Below are 21,109 nucleotides of genomic sequence, written 5' to 3'. Positions count from 1 at the left end.
CCCCCCTCTCATTCTCCCTCTCCCTCTCTCTCCCTTACCTTCTATCTTAGAATCAAAACCATGTATTGGTTCTAAGGCAGAAGAGTGGTAAGGGCTAGGCAATTTGGGTAAAGTGACTTGCCCAGGGTCACATAGCTAGGAAGTGTCTGAGGCCATATTTGAACCCAGGAACCTCCTGTGTCTAAGTCTGACCCTCAAACCACTGAGCTACCCAGCTGTCTCCTCCATTCCTTCCCCCCTACTTCTAAATGCAATTTGCTAACTCATTTCTTCCTTCTCTGTACAGGCCCTGGTTTTCAGAAGATGCATTATTACAGATATTCTAATGCTGAAGTCAGCTGCTGGTACAAGTATCTCCTTTTCAGCTACAACATTGTCTTCTGGGTAAGTGTAAGAGGAATCTGGTGGAGCTTCAGATGTCTTCCTTCTGTGAGGCTCTCAGCAGTAGATAGAGTTGAGGACCCTGGAGGAAGTATTGGTTAAAATGGGGATTTGGCTAGGAGTATGGAGGATTCACAGCTACTTAGTTCAAGCTGGAAGGGAAGGTTGGAAATTGTTCTTTTCAAGGTTCAAAAAATGCCCCAGGAAGCCACATGTTGACTTCTTTCATCATTATTCATACTTCCCATCTGGGCTGGAAAAAGGATGAAAAAAGAGAGGACTCATTAAAGAATTGCTTCTTTTTTCTAAGTCTTGCTTTTGCCACAAATGGCTTCTGACAACTTTTGTTGCTGTCTCAGTGCTTTTAGTGGTGAGTGGTTAGGGAGCTGAGATAGTGAAAATGGGGTGGGTATGGAAGGAATCTGGATATATTGTATAGGATTGATTTGGGGCATCAAAGAAGGTATATTATGAGAATAAGAGGACCTTAGAACTTGAAGAAAATAGAGAACTCCTCTCTTTCATGCTCCCTTCTGCCTCCAGAGTCACTCCCCTACAGTGCCGCCATATACGTGGTATTCAATGCCATGGAATTATAAGATGGTGTAGTGAGAGAGCTCTGGGTTCTAATCAGCTTTTAACTTCCTTATGTGACTATAGGAAAATCATCTGAGATCTGTTAGTCTTCCATTTCTTCATTTTTAAAAATGAGAGGGTAAGACTAGATCCACCCTGAGGTCTCTTTTATCTCTAAATCTATCTTATGTTTCCTCAACTACCAGACCCCATCCTTTCTCCTGACCTCAAAAACAATGTAATCTGTGAGGATTTATTTTTCATATACTATATTAATCTATATTTAAATTTTATGGATTAGAAAGAATTTTGTTTATTCCTGTGTCAGAGACTCTGCTTTTTATATTTTCTTTGTCTAATGAATGTCTTCCTTTATGGCAAAATCTGGTTAATAGAAAAGTGAGGCGAGGATTTTCTTCTTGACCTTCATCACGTGGAGATGAGGAGGAGTGGATAGTTTGATGACCCATCTCCTAATTAGCTGTTACGATTAGAAATGTCTTGGGATGTTCAAGGGAGGGACTGAATAATGAGCTTCTAAAACACTATTTATAGATCTGCCTGTTGTGGTTTCGGGGGTCTGTGGTCATTTGCGGGGGGCCTCTGACTTATCACTTTATTGGTTATAATGCTAGGCTAATCAATAAACTGATATTCTTACCCAAAAACAAATCTCTTGAAATAATTTTAACCATAACAGACCCTTAAAACACAGACTTCTCTTCTGGGAGCAGGAAATAATTTCAAACTTGAGGACATGACTAGTCTACTGTTGAATGGGTGTACAATTTAAAGAAAAATGTTTTCCCGGCAGCGCCTCCTGAGATGGCAAGACTGTAATCTCAAAATTATAGTGCTTTGACATCTCAGTGGTAATTAAAGAAACCACACCACCCACTACCATGTTTTAGTGTGATTTCCATGGGTGGTTGACACTTAGATCAGGCCAGGGAGCCTTGGCCTTCTGATCTTTCTCATATACAGCAGTAGTTCCTCCATAATATTCTTGCTGCCTTCCTGATGCAGTTTTTAAAAATTCCATCCTGTTCAACTCCGGCTGCATAAATATTTCCTCTCCCCCTGCAGAATCCTAGTCATCTGTTTTCTAAAGCTTTGAAGCTATTTTTCCTCCTTTTCCTGTCATGTTATCTCTTGGCTTCTTGAATCTTGTGCTCGGTTTACCAGTTAACAAATTTGAAGCACCGAATTCAGATAGCAGAAGTTCATTACTCTGAAATTATAGCAGGTCCAGTTGGTGATTGAAGGTGGCTGCAACGTTATCAGTGTTCTGCAGAATTGGGAATGTATTTGAGAGTTAAATCATTTTTCAACTTAGCATGCCATATTGGGACTCCAAGTGAAGAAATAACATAGCAAGGAGGTTGGCTTTGGAAATGACAGGACTGAGAGAGATGGCCTCCTCCTTTGAAGAGAGACAGTGAGGGCAACAATCCCATTAGGTTCGTAATGGTCTGTTGTTTTAATCTATGGGAACATAGGGAAGAGAGCTAAGTGGATTTCCTGTGCTGGGGAGGAATTAGTGTTGAAAATGATAGAACCTCAAATTGCGGATGATGGAGAAACTGCATTAGATTTGGAGTCAAAAGCCTTGGGTTCAAATTCTGACTAACAGGGATTGTAGGGCTTACAACTCAAATCTGTGAATCTGTGATCATCCTTACAAGCAAGTTTAGGTGTGGTGGAAAGAGCCACAGACTTAGATTCTTGAATTCAAGTCTTGAACTTGAGTACTTTGTGAGCTTGGCTTATTAGTGTTGTTTTCTTCGCCTGAAAAATGGGAATAATATTTACTGTATCTTGTTCTAGATTAATTTCAAGGATCTCCTGGAACCAGCTCTAACTGGAGAGCTGACTGTTAAATGTTTAGTATGAGCATTTTTTTGGGAAATCAGCAAGCTACAGATCAAAGCTTGGTTTACTCTGATTGGTTGGCTAGACTGAAGAAAATGATGGAGAAAATGCTTCCCCTTCCCAAAGATGGCCATTAAGCCTACCCCTGGGTAATTGTAAAGATTAGATGAATAAAGGGGTGAATGTGCTTTGAAATAAATTCTTAAAACTAGACATGTTAAATTAATTTTTAAACTAGATACTTTAAACCCTGACCATCAGTAGATTAAAAAGAATCATAGTTTCAAAGCTGGAAGGGATCTTGGATGTCAACTGAGGCCCAGAGAAATTAGATAACTTGTATGGTAATGATGGTGGTGGAATACTATTGTGCTGGAAAAAATGATGAGCAGGATGATTTTGGAAAAATCTGGAAAGATACGAACTGATGCAAAGTGAAGTGAATAGAACCAGAAGAACATTATATGTGGTGACAGCAGTATTTTTTGACGAACAATTGGAATGACCTAGTTATTCTCAGCAATGCTGGGATCCAAGACAATCTCAGAGACTCGTGATGAAAAATGCCACCTGTCTCCAGAGAAAGAACTGATGGAGTCTGAATGCAGAACAAAAAATACTATATTTCACTTTCTTTGAATTTGAGCTGTCCTCAGACTTTAAAAAAAAAAACAACAGTTGCTGTCTATTTCATCCTTAATGTCTATTTAGTACTACAGAACCAGAGTTGGCTCCTTGTTGCAATGAGGCATCAAATTAGAACTTGATTGTATGTTATTAGAAGGGATTTTCTGTTGGTATAATTGTAGATCTGTGGTGCTGATGGGTTTAGCCTTAAGCAGGTGGGTTGCTTTAGAAAGGTGATGTCTTCCTTAGGGCATTTTTCCATATCACAGAGATGTTAGACCACTGATAGTTTACCTTCTGAATAGAGAGGCAGCATGATGTGAAAAGAGGACTTTTGTGGTATTTCAAGGACCCGGGCTTGAATTCTGATTTTGTTACTGTGTGCCCTGGATGGATGTTGAGTTCCCCTGGAGGGTCTCCTGAATTCAAGTTTTGAACTTCATCGCTGAACTAGCTATGTGACCTTGTTTTAATGTTGCTTGTGTTTACTCTAGACTTCAATTTCTTCATCTATAAAATGGGGTGGGGAACTAAAGGATGTCCATCCTCTTTTCTCCCTTGATGTCTGTGATACTTTATTTTTTTACTTTTTTGCTCACTTAAAAAAAATCAGCCTCTTGATATGTTAAGATAGTTTTATTTAATTAGCAGTTAAATTCCATATTTAACCAGGGAATTAGAGGGAAAATGTATTGGGAAGAAAGGGAGGCCAGAAGAGAGATGATTGGAAGAGTAAAGGGTCCTTTAAAACTTTCCTGGTTCTATTCTGTGATGAACTTCCTCTTCTGTCCTCCCTTTAGCCAATGGCTGTGACTGTACTGTCACTTTCTTCACCAGAGATGGCTTAAATTAAAGAATAATTGGCCTGAATCCTTTCTTGGACATGTTTCAAAGACAGAAGTAGTAGTTAAAAGGAAGGGAAAACTTCAAGTTATACTAAATGAGAAATAGTAAAAATTTAAGTGGTAGCATGATGTAAGTTGCTGTGTTGATATTCAGGGTTTATAACCTATATTGTAACATGTAAACATGCCAGAGCAAGAATATGCAAGTATCTCTGAGTAATGCTTACTTATTAGTACAGATAGATGGCAAAATCTTCCTTCCTTCATCCCTCCCTCCCTCCCTCCTTTCCTTCCTTCCTTCCTTCCTTCCTTCCTTCCTTCCTTCCTTCTTCCCTTTTCTCTTTCTCTCTTTCTCTCTCTCTCTCTTCCTCCTTTACCTCCCTTCGCTTCATCTTAGAATAAATACTGTGTATTGGTTCCAAGGTAGAAGAGTGGTTAGGGCTAGATAATGGGAGTTAGGTGACTTGCCCAGGGTCACACAGCTAGGAAGGATCTGAGGCCAGATTTGAAACTGGGACCTCTGATCTCTAGACCTGGCTCTGAATCCACTGAGCCACCCAGCTGCCCCTCTAAAATGTTTATTTCAAGTGAGATATTTACTAACCTCCTATTATATGCTAGTTATTGTGCTAAAGGTTAGGGTTAAAAAGAAAGGCAAAAAAATAGTCCCTAGTCTCAAGGAGTTTATGAAAATCTAATAGGATAGACATTGTGGAAACAACCATGTAGAAATGACATAGGGAGAGAAGAATAATAATAGCTAGCATTATTTGTATAGCACTTCATTTGTTTGTAAATTTTTATACATGTTATCTTATTAGAATATCACAGTAACTATGAGATAGCTGAAATTATTTCTCCTGTTTTTCAGATATAGAAACCGAGACTGAGGAAGGTTAAATGTCTTGCCCAGGGTCATACAGCTAGTCAGTGTCTGAAGCAGGATTTGAACTTGGGTCTTGCTAGCTCCATTGGTCCACATAACTACCACCTCAATTGATAACCTTGAAGGAAAGGCTCTAACATTAAGGGACATAATGAAAGGCTCCTTGCAGAAGGTGAATTTTAGTTAGGACCCAAAGGAATGCAAGGAAATCAGGAAGACAGATGAGGATGAAGAGAATTCTCAGCATTCAAGGTCAGTGAAAATGTTCAGTGTTGGGTTAGCCAGAAGGCCAGTGTCTCTCTTTCAGAATACATGGAGGAGTCTTAACTGTCAAAAAATTGGAAAAGGAGAAAGAGACCAGGTTATAAGAAAGATTTTGAATACTAGGAACTTTTTTTTTAATCCTGATTTTTGGTCATCTTAGGGTACCACTGGGGTTCATTGAGTTATGGTCAAAATGACTTCTAGGAGTCATTTGGCCACTGAGGGGAGGATGAATGGAAATGGGAATAGATTAAGAAGCAAGCAAGAAGACCAACCAGCAGACATTTATAATAGTCTGGTCATGAGGCAAAAAAAAAGTACAAAGAATGAAACAATCTTTCTTGAGAAGAAGTCCATAGATTTAATTTGATGCAGTTGAGAGCTGGGAGGGCCTTGGAGACCATCCATGCTAGCCTATCATTAGAACTTAGAGCTGGGGAAAAACTTAGAAGCCATCTTGTTGAACTCTCTCATTTTACAGTTGAGGAAACGGAGGCCTGAGGAGATAACTGTCAAAATCATACCTGTAGTACCAGGTGCAATTTGAACTCAAGTCCTTTTGTTTTCCACTGTTCTGTATTACCTTTTGTCTTTGTAGAAAATAATCCAAGCCACTTACATTTAAATTCTTTGGATTAATTGTACGTTTGGACTATACATGGTTCTGGTATTACCTTTGTCACTAACTATCTGTGCGATCTCAGACAATTCACTTGATTTCTCCTGGGCCTCCCTTTTCTCATCTGTGAAATGAAATTTTGGCCCGGATGGTCCTTAAGGGTCCTTTCCAGCTTTCCTCTCTGTTTTTAATCCTATTTTGTGCAAAGATCAGAGTGATCAGGCCATATTAGGCAGAGCTCAGGGCCCCGGGGTGGGGATGTGGACTGTTGGATATGTCAGGACTGAATCACCAAGGAGACCCTCAGGTAAGAAGGCCACACGGCACACGTGCTGGCTTTGGCTGCTTTGTGCCTCCTGGCTTAGAGGTCTGCGTGGAATAGTGGCCTCGCTTCCATCTGTGAAAGGGAAATTCAAATCCTTCAGGTCTTCTGTCAGTCACTTACCAGTTAGGAAAAAAAAAGGATGCTGCATTTTCTGACCCACATCCCAATGTTTCCATACCCTGGCTGGCTCCGAGGCAGATGGTCCAAACACTTACTTGGAGAATGCATTAAAACTTGGAGAGGTAGCATTTTTAGGGCTGTTACTGAGGGCCATCAACTCCGCTACTTGAATGTAAACCCTCACCGATATGGCTCCAAGCCATCCATAGGCAATATTTTTAAAAAAGTGGCTTGATTACTTTTGGGGGACAGATAGCGACTCATTATTCACTGATTAAATATTCTGAGTAAAGGTCCTGCTGAGCTAGCTTTAATAAGTAAATGTCTGATTAACAGCCATTAGGATGGGAGTAATTAGTGTGTCCACATCTAAAAAGGCAACCTCCTCCCACCCAAAAAATCTTTGTAGGTTAAACATATCCCCAGCCATCTTATTTGCACTGTTAATTTCCTTTAAAAACCCTTTCTTCATAGGTAGTACAAAGGTAAACTTGAGGGAATTCTCATTTCCATTAAGGGAGCCCTGAATTAATGAGGTTTCACTGTGTCAGAGATGTTGAGCTAAAGGGAGAATTTATTTGACTCTCTTATATTCAGGGCTTTCAAGTACTGTTGGTTTTGTAAAGCCCACCTTTCTCTTGTGTGTATCATCATAAATTGGAACCTTCCAGAAACGGACTAATTTATTCTTTCAGCAAATGTTTTTGTGCCTTTGTTGTTCAGTCACGTCCAACTCTTCCTGACCCCTTTTGCAGTTTTCTTGGCAAAGATAATGGAGTGGTTTGCCAATTTTCTTTCCCAGCTCATTTTACAGATTAAGAAAACCAGGCAGACAGAGTTAAGTGACTTGCCCAGGGTCACAGAGCTAGTAAGTGTCTGAGGCCAGATTTGAACTTGGGAAGATGGTTCTTGACTTTAAGCCCAATGTTTTATCTACCTTCTTTTTGCATGATTACCGAGAATCATAGTCATAGACTTGATATTTAAATAACTTCTCAGGTTAGCTAGACCAATTTACCTTTGTACTACCTATGAAGAAAGGGTTTTTAAAGGAAATTAACTGTAAATAAGATGGCTGGGAATATGTTTAACCCACAAAGCTTTTTGGGGGGGGGGTGTGGGAGGTTGTCTCTTTAGATTTGGACACACTAAATTTCATTTAATGATTACCATAAACTCTGAATAGGTAGCTAGCATTTATATAATTCTTTGAGGTTTGCAAAGCACTTTATAGTTATCTCATTTGATCCTAATGACGACCCTCAGAAGTAGGGGCTATTATTATCTCCATTTTCGCTATTATTATCCCCATTTTGCAGATGAGGAAACTGATGCTGATGGAAGTTAAATAACTTAACCAGGGCACACGGCTATTTGTACGCAGCTTTTTCTGACTCCCAAGTTCAGTGCTATCTATTACATACATTGCCCCATCTAGCTGGTAGTCACGGACTGGCAGCCTCTCAGAAGTGGGCAAGCTTTGTGTGATCATCTTTTCCCTGGCCAGGAATCAGTTCATGTTCTGTGTACAGGATCCCCCACCACATGCTGGGTAATTGGATGTCTAATCTTTACTTGAGAGATGACCTTCAGACATGGGTCTCCCATCCCAATTCAGCCTTAGCATCAGCATCAGCATAGGGAGCAACTCTGGATACTTCATTTTTCAGAAATTACCCCAAATACCTAATTTTTCAGAAATTCTTCCTGATTAATGAGTTCAAATCTACCTTTGTAACTTTGCCCTTTGGGGCTAAGAAATAACAAGCCTAATCTCTCTTCCACATATAACCCTTTGGATATTTGAGATCAGCTCTCATTCTTTGTTTTTTCTCTGCTCTCCCATCCTTTCTTCCCATTTCTGCCCCCTTGTTCTACATTAAATAAATATACCCATAGTCTTTTAAAATAAAATAAATTTTGATACCTTTTCTTTTTATGTCATCTAAATTTCTCCCCTGCGTCTTTTTGCCTTCCCTGATCTCTTCCAGAAAGCCATCTTAACACTGAAATTTTTATTAGATTATAAGCTTCTTGAGGCCAGGCACTATTTATTATCTATTTTTTGTATCCCCAGTGCTTTAGCACTGTGCCTAGGTATTTAATACATTTTTTTTTTAAATTTTAAACCTTTTAACTTCTGTGTATTGGCTCCTAGGTGGAAAAGTGGTAAGGGTGGGCAATGGGGGTCAAGTGACTTGCCCAGGGTCACACAGCTGGGAAGTGTCTGAGGCCAGATTTGAACCTAGGACCTCCCATCTCTAGGCCTGACTCTCAATCCACTGAGCTACCCAGCTGCCCCTTATTTAATACATTTTATTGATTCTTTCTTTCTTTTTTTTTTTTTAAACCCTTACCTTCCCTCTTGGAGTCAATACTGTGTATTGGCTCCAAGACAAAAGAGTGATAAAGGCTAGGCAATGGGGGTTAAGTGACTTGCCCAGGGTCACACAGCTAGGAAGTGTCTGAGGCCAGCTTTGAACCTAGGACCTCCCGTCTCCAGGCCTGGCTCTCAATCCACTGAGTCACCCAGCTGCCCCCTATTGATTTATTCTTAAAGAAAAATAAGATTAAAGAAATCAACAAATCCCCAAATATATGGAAAAAATATTCAATACAATATTTCATACCTGAGAACCCCCACCTCTGTAAGAAGCTAGGAGAGAGGGGTCTTAGGAATCCCTAGGTCTGTCGTCCATAGTCCGTCCTCCAACCACTCCTCTTCTGTATGGTTTCAGATTCTTTATTACAGTGGCTAATATTCCATTTGTCAGTATCTTTCTTAAAATCGAGGCATCCACCCATTATCACCTCTATTATTGAATATTGTTCTAGAAACGCTAGTGATAGCAACTAGAGAAGAAAAAGAAAGTGAAGGTATTAAAATAGGCAATGAGGAGACTAAGCTATCACTCTTTGCAGATATAGGATGGTCGACTTAAAGAACCCCAGAAAATCAACAAAAAGACTAGCAGAAATAATGAACAACTTTAGCAAAGGTGCAGGGTGCAAGATAAACCCACATAAATCATTAGCATTTCTATATATTTCTAACAAAACTCAGCAGCAGGAGTTAGAAAGAGAAACTCCATTTAAAATCACTGCAGACAATGTAAAATATTTAGGAATTTTACCTGCCAAAATTAAGGCATCCAGAACCAAACGTGAAATTTATACCTACATATGTTCTGATTGGCCAATATGGCTGGTATAGGCTGACTTGAACCTCTCTTTTTCTCTCCTTTATTGTATCTCGTGGTTGTATCACCAAGATTGCAACACTCTGATAGGACACATTATTACAGATACATTATTGATGGGTCTGTATAAAGGGACAGATTGTATACCCGAGTTTCCCAGTGCCTGAGGAGATCAGAGGGCTGCCTGCTTCTCCCTCCTCCAACTCCTCATTCATTAATAAAATGAATAGTGTTAGTGCTTGAAAAGTGGACTGGCCCTTCCCCTCCATAGTCCCAAGTCATTTTCATTCCTTTGGAAAGCTCTGACAAAGTAAGATTCCTGCCCTGGGCAGGCAGGCTATCATATCAGTTAGTTGGGGTAACCGAGAGGAGGATTCTTGTGGCTTATCTTAGAGGACCCAGCTTCCTCCCCTATGACTCTCTGTGTGATCCACCCAGCACATGCCTTCCTGAGGCCTCTTCCCCCACTTTCTGCTCTGTGGATCCTCTGTGAGCTGTGTGGGAGCTCACACTGTGGCTGGGTTTGTTACAGAAAGTCAGACCCAGAAGTGCTGGTGGAGTGGCAAACCTTAGCCTCCTGCCTTTGTTTTCAGGGGACCCTCTTAGTCATTTGTCAAATAGAACTGAATTTTTTCATGCTTTTTTTTTTTTTTTTGGCCTTGTTTTGGAAACTTAGATCAAAAGTGAAATTTCCTTGGACGTGATCCATGTTGGCTTCTTGCAGTGAACTCCCAGAGTTCACGGTGGCTTTTTCAAGCTTTTTGAGGGAAGACTGTGGAGCGTTGTCTTTGTCTGTGACTTTTGTAGTGGATAGGTCTGCTTGCTGCCTGCCGTAGCAGGCTCCCAAATATTTGCTGAGTGAATGAATGTGGTGGGATATTTTACAAAAAGTCCTGAGGTCAGTTGAGAGTGGAGAGCCAGAAAAACATATTTACCTTGTTGCCAGCATTTTACTTTGAGCCTGATAAGAAAGAAGAAGCCTCTTAGGACTTTTTAAGAATGTTTTTTATAGGCAATTAATTGGATTGTTAGACTCAATTAAGGTCTGCCAAATCAAAGGGAGACAAGCTCCCTTTGAGATCAGTAGCTTAGTTATTATCCCTATTAAAAAAAAACCAACAAAAAACAGATGGTGAACCCAAGGTTTAATTGCAAGGTTGTCTGAGTTTAGTAAGTGTTGTATCTCAGAACCTGAAAATCAAAAAGGGCTTTGGGGTGGGAGTAAAATGGGGAAAGGAGCAAGGAAGAAGCTGGAGAGTTGGGGAAACCAGAGGACCTGAGTGGACATTTCATGCATTCTGCTTGCTCTCTCTGTGATGAAAACCAAGTTGCTTAATTCCTCTGGGGAAGTTTCCTCAGCTTCTTCTTTTGTAAAATGAGAGATTTTTTTTTTAAACCCTTAACATCTGTGTATTGGCTCCTAGGTGGAAGAGTGGTAAGGGTGGGCAATGGGGGTCAAGTGACTTGCCCAGGGTCACATAGCTGGGAAGTGTCTGAGGCTGGATTTGAACCTAGGACCTCCTATCTCTAGGTCTGACTCTCAATCCAGTGAGCTACCCAGCTGCCCCCATAAAATGAGAGATTTAAAAAACCTCTCATAACTTTAAATCTGGGGCAGCTGGGGGTGGTAGGGCAGGGGATGGAGTCAAGAAAAATTCGTCTCTCTGAGTTCAAATGTAGCCCCAAATACTTACTAGCTGTGTGACCCTGAGCAAGTCACTTAACCCTGTTTGCCTCAGTTCCTCTTCTGTAAAATGAGCTGGAGAAGCTATTGGCAAACCACTTCATTATCTTTGCAAATGAAACCTCAAATGGGATCATGAAGAGTCCAGACATGACTTAAAACATGAGAAGCTTTAACTCTATGACCCTAGAAGGTTAACTCTAGAATTATAACCCCTGTAGCCATAAGGGACTTTAGAAGCCATCTAATCCAGCCCACTGATTTTACAGCAAATCAGGGCCCAGGGAGATTGTAACTTGCCTCAGGCAGTCCTGAAGTCTTTTCTGGCATCTCTCTCTGGTGGTCCTCTAAGTTTCTGCTTCTCGTAGTCATCATGAGAACTCCATGGGATAACTCAGACTGCCCCGGGGCAGACTCTGTACCTGAACTTGTCCCTTTTTTAGAGCCATGTAGAGAGATCTAATACTGGAGAAAGAAATGGGCACACCAGCCTGTTTGCCAAGAAAAGCCTTTGGATGGTATTTGGTGTGGATAGTCCATTGGTCACAAAGAGTCCCAAAGGACTGAACAACAAAAAGGGGGGTCTGATACCAAAAATCTGGGGTGAATTGAGGAACAAATGGAAATCTTTAAGTGCCAGGCACAAAGCTAATTAAGGAGCATGCAAATACCAAAGTAAAATGGGTCCTGGGTTCAGGAGATTTCATTGAAATGGGAAAAGGCTGACATCTAAGGGAGTGTTATTGGCCCTGGGGAGGGGAGTTTGGTCAATGGAATAAGAAAGATGGTGAAAGGATTGGAGCAGTCCATGGACATTCCCTTTCCTAGATGCTCTAATCCCTTTTTGCCATGCCTTTTGCCTGCCTGAGATAATGGAGAGGACACTTAACTTGGAGTCAGGAGACCTAGGTTTGAGTTCTCGATTTGAGGTTCAGTAATCTAATTTCAGGTCACTTCTGACTTAAGAGTTCCTGATCATTCTGAGCCTTTGTTTACTCAACCTGTGAAATAAAGGCAGTATATAATGATAACTTAGATTAATTCCTACTTGGTTGTTGTAACAGATGTGTGCTCCTGCTATTGTTAAGTACACTTAAAAACCTCTTTTAGCTTGTTTTTAATGTTATTGATATCCTTTATTTTTATATATCACCTCTATTACCTGCCATTTCTTTGTTCCCACCACCTTAGAGATAGTCTTCCTTTATAATAAAGGGGAAATTAGCAAGACTAACATATTGAAAAAGTATATGTAGTATTAAATGCCTATTTGTCCAGGGCAGTTAGGTGGCTCAATGGATAGATAACCAGCCTGAAGTCAGGAGGATCTGGGTTCAAATGTAGCCTTGGACAATCCTAGCTGAGTAACCCTGGGCAAGTCACTTAACCTCATTGTCTGTTCTTTTCTGCTCTCCTGCCTTGGAAGGGATAACACAGTCTTGATTGTAAGGTGGACAATAAGAGTTTAAAATAAATATGTAGGATTATAGACTTAGAGCTGGAAAGTGTTGAAGAAAAACTATGTTAATATTATACTCTGCAATTAGATATCCTCTGACAGAAATAATCTTTATTACTTGAAAAGTACTTAATTATCCTCTTTATCCTGTATTATAGCTTGTTTGTACACATTTGTTTGATTGTGGTCTCCCACTTTAGTTTGTAAGCTCCTTGAAGGGGGTGGGTACCGACGGATGGACGGATGACTGGCTTTTGCCCCTTTTAACATCCTTACCACTTAGGACAGTACCTGGCATGTAGTAGGTCCTTAATAAATGTTTATTGACTGAGAGACAATTTAAGAGTAATCTAATTTCAAGTCATTTTTGACTTAAGAGTTTTCCAAAATGGCAGTTTTCCCACGCCCTCTGTCCCATTTCTGCTTCAAGACAATTTTAGCTAACCTTTATAATAATGATAACAGTAACAACAATAGCAAAACAACTAGCATTTATTTGGTGCCTATTATGTTCTAGGCATTATGCTAACTGCTTTACAAATGTTATCTTATTTGATCTTTACAATATCCTTGTGAAGTTGGTGCTATTATTATTATCCTCATTTTATAATTGAGGAAACTGAGGCAGACTTGTTAAGTGATTTATCCAAGGTAATATATAGCCAGTAGGTGTCTGAGGTCAAATTTGAACTCAGGTCTTCTTGACTGTAGCCCAGCACTTAATCCACTGTACCATCTAGCTAATTTCTATGAATCCAAGAGAGAAAATTGACATATGTAAAGCAACCATTTGTCTATCTCCTTCCTTCCAGATCACCCCACTAGAGGAATCAATGGGGTCCCTCCCACAGTTCTATTTGAAGAGCCTAAATTGATAGGAGAAGAACTATTGAGTGGAAATACTTCACTGGTAGACACTCATCCCTTCTGGGGATAGAAAGTGAAGATTGCTTTTAGCTGGGTCAATATCCAGCTAACTTTACTTGGGGGTGGGGGGGTTGTTTGCTGGTGGGAGGAGGGATTAGGAAAGCAATGGTTTCAATATTATCTAGACTAGAGTTACTCAGATATTTGCCTAATTAAAGACTTTTTTTCTTTGTCCTGACCCACCCCACCCTTCAAACAGAGAAGTAAGGGAAAAGAATTTATTAGGCAAGAAAAAATGTTGTTTCATAATATCTTTAGTTTTACAAATAAGTTGTTTTTTTTTTTAATGCTTCCATAAAGGGATCTTAGACCATTGAAGCCAATCCTCCTATTTTTTAGAAGAAGAAACTGGGGCACAAAAGAGCAGTTGTTGAGTTTGCCCAAGATGATACAGATAGAATAAGTGGGATTTGAACCCAGATCCAAACCCAGCACCCTTTCCCACTGTATGTACTATGCCTACTTGTGTTTAAAAAATATTTTTTTGTTACTAAAAAATATGTGCATTTGTAAAAAGCAACCTAAAATGTTCCTTATTCTGAGAGTCTGTAGTGCTTAAGCAGTTTCTCATCTTGTATACTGCCAGTCACTAGCCTTGTCCATGGAACATTTGCCCACAGAGTGTCCCTGGCAGTGCTGACCGGGAATGTGTGGTATAAAAGTCCAGTCCCTGAGCAGTCCTCAGAAACCCTCATCCTGTTGTCAGGCTAAAACCGAGTTGGTGGGGATGTCTACCTCCCAGGCATGTGAAGACTAAAGATGTGAATAATTTCTGCCAGCAGCCATGAAGGCAGTAGACACTGGAGCACTTTAAGCTTGGTCAGCTATTGAAGATGCCACGGTCATCCCACTGCATCCCGGGCCATTGCCATTCATGCTGACTTTTGTCTTGCCACTGGACTTGAATGACTGGAAGAGCAGTGAGGCTGATGGCTTTGAGCAACTCTGTTGCTTTAATCTAATTTAAGAGGAGTCAAGACTTCACCTTGTTATGTTTCTAAAAGGAAAAAAAAAAGGAAGAACAAACAGCAACAACTGCCCCCAAGCCATTCTCTAAGACTAAGAGGTTTAAATATTTTAAGCTTTTTTTTTTTTTTTTCCTGATTGGAATGTCAGAAGGCCAAGCAATAAATTCTTTCCCAAGCCTTCCTTTATAGAGGTCTTAGAATTTTCCATCTAATTATGCATCTGCCCCTTTCCATCTTCCTCTTTGCCTCCCCCACTTAGATCTTTAGCTCCTCACCCTTTCCATGTTCCTCTTTTCCTCTCTCCCTCAGATTATAAACTCCTTAAGGGCAGGAACTATTTTTCTTTTCAGTGCCTGCCTCTTAGCAAGTCTTAATAAATGTTTACTGATGATTGATATTATCTTATTTGAGCCTCTGGAGCATCCTTCAAACTAGATCTTCCCCCATTGCTTATTCTTCGATCCATGGACATTGACCTCCTCGCTTTTCTGCAAACAAGACACTCCATCTGTCTCTAGGGATTTTTACTAGCTGTCTCATTCTTGAGATACTCTCCCTCTTTATCTCTTACCTCCTTGGCTTCCTTCCAGGCTAAGCTGAAATCCTAAGATATGCAAGAAGCCCTTTTTGATTCCCCCTTAATGCTAGTTCCATTCCTCTCTTGATTATCCCCAACTCATTCAGAGGGGTCAGTCATTCAACTACTAGGCATCAAAGTATCTACCATGTGCCAGGAAGCCCACTAAGCACCCGAGACTCAAAAGGATGGCAGAAGACAGTCTCTCTTCTCAAAGAGTTTCACTCTAATGCGGCAGACAATTTAGGAGCAAACAAGGTATAGACAGCAAATCCAACGTAATCCCAGGAAGAAGGCAGTACCATTAATGCTTAAGATCACAAAAGTGCTAACAGGGAGAGTTGTAATGGATAAAGAATGGAGAGTGAAGATGAAAAAGTATTTGGGAAGTTAAGGCCTTGTTATTTAGCAGAGGTATCAAGTCATGGATAGGATTAACTCTCCCCTTGCCTATTTTTAAATTAATCAACAAAAACTGAAAACACCCCTACAGGCAAAAGAAAGTTCTCTTTCAGCTTAGTCTCAGAAATTTAGAAGTTGATTATTAACACAATGCTGAGATCATTGCATGCTTTTTTTTTTTTCTTTTAAACAAAAACCCTGAGTCTTGTTTTAGGAATGCTTGCTTTAGGAATTTGTATGAATTTTTTCGTTTTGGAGTGGATATAAAATAAGATGGGAAGAATTGCAGAAGGGGAGGGGGATGTTATTTTCTAGTTTAAGGCCTTTGTTTAACCTCAAAGGGCTCTTGTAGCAGTTTCTTGGTCTCCCAGTTCTATCCTATCCTGACTTTTCTTGACTCCATTTGAGGTTTTCTTGGCAAAGATCTTGGAGTGGTTTGCCATTTCCTTCTTTAGCTCATTTTACAGATGGGAAAACAGAGGTAAGAGTGAGGTTAGTGACTTATCTAGGGTCACATCGCTTGTAAGTGTCTGAGGGCTGGATGTGAACTCAGGTCTTCTTGACTCCTTTATCCATTTTTCCTAGCAGCTCTGTGAAAAGACTTTGATGAGTTTTCCATATCTGGGTTTTCAGTAAGGAGCCAGACTGAGTATTTGATGCTGTCCTAGCTCCTTTGGTTAGACCATTGGTTCCCAAACTTTTTTGGCCTACCGCCCCCTTTCCAGAAAAAAGATTACTTAGCGCCCCCTGTCACATACTGTCACCACCCCCAAATGCACCTGTGGCTATCACTGCTCCCCTGGATCGCTGCAGCACCCACCAGGGGGCGGTGGTGCCCACTTTGGGAATCACTGGGTTAGATGTTGGTTCTAACTTGCATGAGTTAGGTTAGTTTTGTTATTTTCTTCACTTGTATGTAGACTGTGCACTTGGCTTGGGCTGCTTTCTCATTTGGATTGGGGGAATGAGGGGACGGGGAAGAAAACAGGTGAATCAGTACAAATCCATCATCATTGTCAGAAAAAATGTATCAAAGTAACCTATTGATGGTAGGTAATAGCTTTATATACACTGCCTCTGCCTCTACGTATAACCTAAACCAAGCCATTAAAGGAATCATGAAGTACTTACTATTTGTTAGGTACTGTTAATCTTTGGAACTACACATGAAGATAGTTCCTGCCTTCAAGGAGTTTCCATTTTAGGGGAGGAGGAGGAGACAAGGCACAAAGGATATTGAGAAGACCATAGAGGAAGATTGGGAACATGGTGGAGAACAATCAATATGGAGCCAGGAGAACAATGAAGTTGTGACTTGCCTGGGTCTTTTGCTTACCCTAGAGATTCTGGGAGGGGCCAACCAATCACTGGGGTGCTAGACCTCAGTTTCTTCACTTATAAAATGGAGTTCATATTCTCAGTAATTCATAGGATAGTTGTTGGAGGGGATCCCCAACTCTGAAAGTTGTATAGAGTACTCTAATACAATGGTGAGCTATCACTGTTATACACAGGATGAAGATGTCTAGTCAATGAAAAAAATTGCATGTGTAGGATTTGAAATACTACAATTAGAAAAGAAATTAGCATAGCCTCTCTTCATGCAGAAATCGATCCTCTTTTGGTGCTGGTAGAACCTAGGGATTCTGAAATAGAGGTGAGAGAGTACAGTCTGTTCATGGAAAGGAGATCTTCTATGAAAGTGAGAAGTGGAATGATAGTGGGATCAAAGGCTGGGAAACCAGTTTCTCTCGAATGAAGAATATGTGGGGAATAATTTGAAATATCACTGGTATGGTAGGTGAGAGTCACATTATGGAGGGCCTTAAATGGTAGGTTGTGGAATTTGTATTTTTTTCCCTGGAAGCAATAGGGAGTCATGGTAGATTTTTATAAATGAGATTTATGTAGTTAGACCTGTGAATTAAGAATATCAGTATAGCAGGTGTATGGAGAAAAGATTGGAGAAGGAAGAGAAGAAAAGAGAAGTGAGAAGACCAATTATTTTATTAGTCTAGGGTGAGAATGATGAGGGTTGGAATTATGGTAGAAACTTGAAAGTCAAGAGAAGGGACTATGGATTGGACAAGACTTGGGAGCATTGGTTATGGGGAGATGAGGGAGAAGAAATAATCAGGGATTCATACTTTCATTTCTTTAATAAAATATAAGCTCAGGGCAGCTAGGTGGCTCAAATGAATAGAGAGCCCAGCTTAAAGATTGGGAAGTTCTGGGTTCAGAAATGGCCTCAGACATTTCCTAGTTGTGTGACTCTAGGTAAGCCACTTAACCTAATTGCCTAGTCATCATTGCTCTTCTATCTTGGAACTGATACTTGGTTCTAAAAGTTTTAAAGGAAAATAGAATATAAATTCCCTCAAAGCACAGGTTTATGTTTTGCTTTTTTTTTTTTCCCCTTCTTGTGAGAGGGAAGAGCCTGTGCCCCAGGATCTATGATTCGATGAATTCGGATTAGCAACTCTTATGGAACTTTATAGCCTCAGAGAGTTAGTTGTCTGGGGAGCCCTGGAGAGGTTAATTAATTCATTTGTCCATGATTACACAGAACCAGTATCACAGTTAGGACTTGAACTCCTGTCTTGACTGTTTCCTAGGGGGTTAAGTACAAATCCCCAAGAATAGATCTTGGATTTCTTTTTTTTTTTTTTTTTCTTCTTTTAACCCTTACAAGGCTTCTATCTTAGACACAAAAATGTGCATTGATTGCCAGGCAGAAGAGAGGCAAGGGCTAGGCACTGGGGTTTGAAGTGACTTGCCCAGCATTACACAGCTAGGAGAAATGCCTGCAGCCAGATTTGAACTCTCTCCTACTAGGCTTGGCTCTCAATCCACTGAGCCACTTAGCTGCCCCTAGGTCTTGGATTTCTAGGGAGCTTTTCTTAAAACTCTACTTGGTCTGATACAGAAACCTGATCCAGAGGAGTGAGGATAGCTTGCAATACCTGCTTGTGCCTCAGGTTGATAAGAGAACTAGAACTATAATCTTACAAATTTGCCCTTCCAAAAAGTTCATCTTCTTTGTCTGATCTGAACCAGAACATTTTAGAGGGCTGGAGCGAGTATTTGCAGTTTGTCCTAAAATGATCCCATTCCCTCGTGAAAATCAGTAAGACAAGAGTTCCTTTGTTCTAGGCCTGGAAAACTGCTCAGTTCACATAGTAGTTTGACAGGTCTCTCTTAAAGACCCCCCAACCCATTCATTGTATGGGTGGCACTAGTGCCTGCCCTGCCAGTGGCTCTGCTGTGGTGTTGTTCAGACTGATTGGGGCTATGCCTCTGCCGCTGAGCAGGCTGCCTGTGTATTACACCAAGAATGCTGCAAAGATGGGCTTTGTTGAACATGGACTCTGGTTAATTTTTTTTTTCTCTTCTCTTTCTTCTTCCCAGTTAGCTGGAGTGGTTTTTCTTGCAGTTGGACTCTGGGCATGGAGTGAGAAGGTAAGAGCACCCTTGAACTGTAGCTCTTTAAATATTTGAAGACAGCAGCATGTCCTTTCCAACCCCCACCCACTCCCCCTTCCCCCCAAACTCCCTATACCCCTCAAGCCATGAAGCAAGGCAGCCTTTGTCTCTGCTTTTGGCCTGATGCCAGGGCTGCTATTGACTATAACAAATGCTAGTTCAGACTTGACTTTTCCTCTTTAATTTTTTTTTTAAATGTAGCCTCATGCATTATTTGTGCTGGTGTTAAAAAGTTTGAATTGATTAAAATTCACATAAAACCAGCACTTTAAAATGATTTTTTTGGCCTTTGAATCATGGGATCTTCCAGTTGGAAGGGCCACTAGTGTTTGGCTTATCCAACCCCCTTTTCAATGCAGGAATATTCTTCAACAGAATGAATATCTGTTTGATTGCTATCTAGCGGCTTCTTCCAGCTTTCTCAGTGATGGCGGAAGCGTGTTGTCTCCCAAAGCGATCCCTTCTACCTTGGGATGATTCTACATATAAGAAAATTGTTCCTTACATTATGCCCAGTTCTGCTTCCCTATACTCAAATATAACAAACTTGTATTTTTCAAGGAATTTATTTCTCAAACATTCTGGATTCCCAACTTTTTAGTTCCTAGTTTCTGGGAATCTCCACTGATTCTTTACCTCCCTCCCGGCTGAAGCTTCTAGATACTATTGTTTATCATTAGAGTGTGACTTTGATAATGGCCAGAAATTGGACCATTGGCTAATTCTATAGGAATAAAGCTTACGTATATAGGTTTCTTTTTCTTTAAAAGTCCAGGGAAAGTTGTATATTAAACTGAGGATCAAGATCAAGCATGATCCATTACTAGAGCCTGAGGAAGCATGCTTAGTAACGTCTTTGTTGGGGTCCCGGTAATTGCATGATTATTGTTGTTGAATCATTTTTTAGTCATGTCTGACTCTTCATGATCCCATTTGGGGTTTTCTTGGCAAAGTTCCTAGAGTGGTTTGCCATTTCTGTCGTCAGCTCATTTGATAGAGGAAACCGAAGCAAACGGGGTTAGGAGACTTGCCCAGGGTCACACTGCTAGAAGGTATTTGAGGCCAGATTTGAACTTGAGAAGAAGAGACTAGCATCGTAGTCATATTTTGATCCTTGTGTTTATCCTTCATTTTCAAAGATCAATGACTTGCATTAAAACTGCTAGTAAGGATCAGAGAAGTGATGGAAGGATTGTAGAATCCTGGCTTCTAGGCCTTGGTCTGCCATTCTCTGTGGGGATCTTTTTTGTTTGCTCAGTTTCCCAATCCTTACATCGAAAATCTTAGATTCAATAGATAAATGATCTTTAAAGGTTTATTCAGTTTCATGATGCTTATATGAAAAGTCTGCTCTCTAGAGGGCCGCCTGGGGGATTTGGGAAGGAAGTTAAGGGATGCCTGTGGTGTCCCTTCATTGCCTCAAGTGCCCCAAATACTGTCCTTTTAGGAGGCTGGTTACAACCTTGGGAGTGAAGTCCTTAAGCTGGAGGTGGTGGATTTGAAACTTCTACAAACTTTGGACTTGTAGCACCACCTTGTGGTAGCTTCAGTCCTTGTCCCTACAAATTGGGCTATGTTTTTGGTTTGGTTTAAGAGCTTCATTGTTTTCAGAATTTACCCAAAACAGTTATGTTACTTGCCAAGAAGCTGAAGCCTTACCTAGAGACAATAATGTTCATTCTCCTTCTTCCCACTTTGTTCCAAATTAAAAAGAGCCAAAATCAAGCCTCACTTTATTACATGTATTAACTTAGCGGCTAAACACGAGTCACAAAGCCCCAAGTCCGTTGCCTTTTTTCCTCCCTCTTTTTAAGAGGTTTCTTTCCTTTCCCTTTCCCTTTCCCTTTCCCTTTCCCTTTCCCTTTCCCTTTCCCTTTCCCTTTCCCTTTCCCTT

The 21,109-nt window shown here is 40.5% G+C and overlaps 1 protein-coding gene across 2 annotated transcripts in view; it reads left to right on the top strand.

Annotated features, from left to right (window-relative positions):
* Positions 1 to 303: 303 nt before the first annotated feature.
* The window catches only part of TSPAN14 (tetraspanin 14), a 35,934-nt gene continuing 15,128 nt past the window's right edge, over positions 304 to 21,109 (top strand). Inside the window, exons 1-2 of one of the 2 annotated variants that reach the window (XM_044662774.1) lie at positions 304 to 384; positions 19,141 to 19,191. In XM_044662774.1, the coding sequence (XP_044518709.1) occupies positions 304 to 384; positions 19,141 to 19,191 (132 nt within the window). The remainder of the gene's footprint in view (positions 385 to 19,140; positions 19,192 to 21,109) is intronic. The other variant, XM_044662775.1, reaches the window with a different exon arrangement.

The sequence above is a fragment of the Gracilinanus agilis genome, chromosome 2 (genome assembly GCF_016433145.1).
Source record: "Gracilinanus agilis isolate LMUSP501 chromosome 2, AgileGrace, whole genome shotgun sequence".
NCBI classification, from domain to species: Eukaryota; Metazoa; Chordata; class Mammalia; order Didelphimorphia; family Didelphidae; genus Gracilinanus; species Gracilinanus agilis.
This window is presented reverse-complemented; position numbering and strand designations above follow the sequence as displayed.